We start from the raw sequence: 5,000 nt of genomic DNA on the forward strand, positions 1-5,000 counted from the left end.
GTTTGCAAACCTGAATATTTCCCCCCCAACTCAGCTGGTATTTTGCTCGCTCACTTGCCACTGTAACTGAACTGTACTCGGCAAATGATCAAACAAAACATAATTGTAAATAGTGTATTGATTTTGCCCGATGGCAGACATGCCGCGTGCGTACGTCGATCGCGTCCCTGCAGGACTATGTTCAATTCCTCGTAGTAGCAAATTAAAACAATATTGACAACTGTCATTTATGCTAGAGAAACTCAAATTTTGTTTCCTGTTCTATGATATGTTTTAATTTTTTACCCATTTCCTAACTGGGTAGTTGTTATGACAAACGTTAGTTTGAAGTTTACGAATCGAGTATCGGATGGACATTAGCAGCGCCAGACTGCAAGTTGTGCGTTTGATGTATTTGTTTTGTTAGTTCCCAGAAAAATATTCACGCTTATGTCAATACGTTCGCCTGCTAATGGCACAGCAGAACCAAAACCTCAGTTTCTTTAAACGCTGAGAAACTTGCTTCTTTATTGTTGACATTGTTTGTGTAAACTATTATGCTTTTAAAGGAGTGTCATTGGCTCACTCGCAATGGAGTGGCTATTGTGCCGTTCAGAAGGAGATGCGTTCTTCTGGTAGGCATGTGACACAGCTTCGGTTGGCGATTATTGCAAGAATAAAGTTTGTTTTGTCGTTGACCCACCGGGGGTTTATTCAATAATTCGTAGGCTTTTATGCCAGCAGGACGCAAAGGGATTTGCCTGGAAATAAATTATTACGAGGCTTTAATTATTTACCGACGGGAAAAAAAAACAAAAAACTGTGTTGCCATTTCTCTTCATACACAAAGCGATCGATCTATTCCCTAGGTGACGTTTTGTTATCTTTGCGACTGTCAAAAAATTGTCGTCATTACAATCTCGTCCTTTGTTGGTACCTTAGCGATCTATTTTAATCACATAATGTGAAATAAATTCATCAGGCGGCTGCTAGCAGATGTCTTCGTAAATTTGCGATACAAACTTTGCATTTAAAAGCTTGAGTCGAAGTGTTACTCAAAGATAATGGACCATTATTTTTTGCGTGCGATATTATTATTTTCTTTTGACAGAAATAATGGATCGAGGTTTCCGTTTGTCGTACTCGATTTGACACGGGTAGTTTATTAGAACGAAGTAGATCGGTCACTGTTCACTATCATGATACAAAAACTGGTTTACAAACTTTAAAAAACTCATTTTCTTAAATGTTCTTTTATAATGACCAAAGTAAATTTTAGCTTTACACATTCTCCTGACTTAAAGCCAAAAATAATGTTCTTAAGTGCTAGTATCTATGCAATACACTCTGTTGAAAATGCCTTCTTTTTTTAATATCTTATGTTAAATTATTTTGGTTTTGTGGTCCTTTTATCAGAATTTTCATTAGCTGTTGATTCCCTTGAATTTTTTGTGGCGTCTTGTCAAAAATTTTTTGAAGTGAAACTGAGTTCTGTGGGAGTCACTAATTGTTTGAATTTCTTGATTTTGAACCAATAAAAATCGGAAGGTTTGCTATTCTGAAGTAAATTCATTTACTTGGAGGGAATCTCCTATTTTGGTGTATTTGAAGGAAATACAGAGTATTTTACTTCTCTTGCTTCGAATCATGCCAGTAGTGTTTTCACTAGTAAGCTTATTTTGTAGTTTTATATAATTTCCATGGCAAACTGATAGAAACGTGAAAAAATAAAATTCTTCTTCATTTGTTTTGTACAGTACAGGGATAATAAATTTCATGGCTTAATTGGTTACTCTATTGTATTTTTTCAGACTTCCTTTTGTCGCATCAATTATTTTATCTTTTCTTTTCTCCCTTATCTGTTCATAATGTTGAAATACCAAAGTTTTGTAAATTACACAATGACAAAATCTATTTTAACATCTGTAAATATGCGCATGTGTCAGAATCACTCGTGTGATTTCCAGATGGGTGATTCACTCTTTATTTAAGATTTTTTTAGAAGAACGTTAAGGCTGAGAATTAACCAGATTTAACCAGATTTGAAGAAAATACTAAGAACGTGCCCAGGCTGAGAGTCAGTTAAGATTTACTTTTTTGTGCTCCTTTGTTTTTTGTTTTCATGGCTAGTGAAGGTAAAAAAAAATTAAATTGTAGTCTAACAGGACATTGAATTCACATACTGAGGGACATTTTTTAACATTAACAATATTAATGACTGCTTTTCGTATTGCATGATACATTGAAGAAAAACTCTGTTAATTGCGGTCAAACTTAGTGAGCTCATTTTAGGCAATATGAAGAAAACTTTCATTTAGCAGGGCTGCTATATTTTTCCTGAGTTGAAGTCCCTTGGGTATTGGTCGTGATGCCATGTGATTTCGGCATTTGGATGCCATCTTGGACTGATTACACTTCCCAAGGGAAGTCAAGTCCTATTGGGCAGGGTAATGGATTGGTGACTGGCCGGCACTACCCATGTTATACATGCTGGGGTGTCACGCTGTTTGGCTATCCAGCAAGAAAGGTTACTGATCTCCCACAAAACTGACATTACTGCATTGTAACATGTGTATTCCAGAACTGTTTTAATAAAATTATTAGCAACAAGTTAACAGTAATAGTACTTAGAGTGTGACAGCTTTGTCACTGAACAAATACTAGAAAAAGGTACAAATGATCCTTCAAAAATTTTCAACTACTTTCAATTGCATTGGTGACAACATGGGAATATTTCCATTTTCAAAATATCAGATATCCATCTTGATAGTGAGGCAGTGGGGACAAAAACGATGGAATGAGTGTGAAAATTATTGCATATCATCCACTTTCCTTTGCCTTTGTCCTCTAAACCTCTCTTTCAAGCTGAATTTGATATATAAAAAGAGGCCTTAGTATTGAATGCATCTCACTAATCCTTGATTATAATAATAATATAATAATAATAATAATAATAATAATAATAATAATAAGTGGAAATCAAGGCAGAGTAACCGGCTGTGAGAGAGAAATTTCTGGCAAACTGATGGTGATAACCGGTTGTAATGGAACTCCTGCAAGCTGTAGCCAGGATGTAATTTTAAGTACTAGTCTGACAGTCATTTTCGCAAGCCCAAAAAAATCCTTGTAAGCACAATGATAATTTCCTCAAAAATTTTCCTCAAAGAACTTTCACTTGCCCGTCAGGCAAGTGAAGGATAAAATCCACTAGCTTGACAGGAAAAAAAAAAAAGTGACCGGGCTATTGGGTCCCAAGCATTTCTTTGCACGCTGTGTTGTTAGTAGGTGTGCGCTCTCACCACTTCACCTTCCCTCGCTCTAAACATTTTCACAACCACAATATTATTTTTTTCATTTTCACTTTCCTGCCTTTTAGGGGACACAAGTACAGAGATAAAGAGCAATGGATGGCTTGGGGTCTCTGTGCTAAGTGCCGGATACAATGGTGCTGTTTGGGTAGGTAAAAAAATTGGGAACCACCTAAAAAAAACAACATTTTTTGGTGCAGCAAAACTGCTGCACCTGTCGAATCCTAGACTGCTATCAGTCCCTTTTGAGTCAGTGGAACTGCCTGCTTTTAGTAATGTATGCGAGCTGAGGGGAGAATTGGGATAGAGCAAGAAAGAGGGTCTGGACGCTTTTCTGTAACCAACACATTCAGAATTTACAGTTGCACCGGTCCAGCAATGGGAAATTCAGATTGGTCCATTGACAGTGGACCGCTGTCAGTATCTTTTTTCGCTTGTAATATTACATGTATTATAGATTGTGACGCTAATCTGTCTTTGATTTTTCCTGGGAGAAGGGCATCATGTTAAATTCTTGTTTCATTTGCAAAGTACAATAAGCCGTCAAAGCTCTCCTATTGGGCAAGGATGTTATGGCTGTGCTACCAACTGGTTTGGCAAGAGCATTTATTATGGGAGCTTTCTCCTCTTAAAGGATACGGTTGACCAATCGTGGTAATCATTCCTCCCAGCAGCATCAGCAAAGACCAGATTCTGTCGAACAATTATGTAATTTACGGGAAGTTGCCTATGAGAAGAAGGAGAATGTTGTTAAAGGATATGGCATCAAACTAGTATTAAGTCTTCTTTTCTGTAGAACAAGCTCTATCTTTAGACTTCACTGATTTGAAAAAGCTCAGAACAGTAAGGCAATGCCTGAAAAATGCCAGAGTGCTTATAATGGCCCACCAACAGACCTTTTAGTATGGCCAAAAAACCCCAATGTCATGCCAGGCATTGAGCACATTTTTGCTTCTAGTCATTAACAGAGTTAAATTACCTTTAACCCTCTTTAAAATGGCACGACGATGTTTGCTACAGGCAAAGACATTTTCATACTTCTGCGGAAGTCTCATCTTCATGCGCCAACGACCAAACTGCGCTTTGGCTTCCATCAATCAAACCGTCTGATGCCTAGCAAACCACAGGTGCTAACATCAATTGATGTGTCATAACCTTCCAATCAGCATCTTTTGTTCCCACAGTACAGTCGTACATTTGAACTTGGCGCTGATGGAAAGTGATGAAATCTTTTCAAGTCTTTTTACTGAAGAATCTCTAAAAGATATCATAATGGTATCCAGGCTGTGAACTAAGCAAAAAGTCCAATTCATTTTCCAGAGGCAGAGTCGATATCCCGGCTATGCTCGGAAATTTGATTGAGGGAAGCCCTTGAAGGTGAGATTCCACAGAATTATTAAATTACTGTGAAGAATATATTTCAGTTCAGGGACAACTTAAGTTAATTTGTCTTTTCTTTTGTTAGGCTTGCTCCCATAGATTGCTTGTCAAAGCAGGCAATTTTTACACCTACCCTGGAAAATGTTACAAATCCACGGATTTAGGAAGCTCTGTTGATCCGTCGAATTTTTTTAAAGACCCTCTTGATTACTGTGCTACGCAAAATCAAAGTAAGTTTTTTCCTATTGTTATAATTATTATTCATATTAATTGCTTCATTATTGTGCACGAGGAAGGATACTGATTGCTAATCTCGTCAGTGATACATGTATT

General features: G+C 37.1%; 2 protein-coding genes across 2 annotated transcripts in view; one reads left to right on the forward strand and one right to left on the reverse strand.

The window, feature by feature from the left end:
- Nucleotides 1-289, reverse strand: part of LOC138015189 (fibrinogen C domain-containing protein 1-like) — an 11,588-nt gene extending 11,299 nt beyond the window's left edge. The window contains exon 1 of the mRNA XM_068862146.1: nt 286-289. Within this exon, the coding sequence (XP_068718247.1) occupies nt 286-289 (4 nt within the window). The remainder of the gene's footprint in view (nt 1-285) is intronic.
- Nucleotides 290-2,363: 2,074 nt separating this feature from the next.
- LOC138045838 (integrin alpha-7-like) overlaps nt 2,364-5,000 on the forward strand; it is a 46,881-nt gene continuing 44,244 nt past the window's right edge. Inside the window, exons 1-3 of the mRNA XM_068892473.1 lie at nt 2,364-2,506; nt 3,356-3,435; nt 4,753-4,897. Of these exons, the coding sequence (XP_068748574.1) occupies nt 2,458-2,506; nt 3,356-3,435; nt 4,753-4,897 (274 nt within the window). The 5' untranslated portion in view covers nt 2,364-2,457. The remainder of the gene's footprint in view (nt 2,507-3,355; nt 3,436-4,752; nt 4,898-5,000) is intronic.

Source organism: Montipora capricornis, chromosome 1 (genome assembly GCF_036669925.1).
Source record: "Montipora capricornis isolate CH-2021 chromosome 1, ASM3666992v2, whole genome shotgun sequence".
NCBI classification, from domain to species: domain Eukaryota; kingdom Metazoa; phylum Cnidaria; class Anthozoa; order Scleractinia; family Acroporidae; genus Montipora; species Montipora capricornis.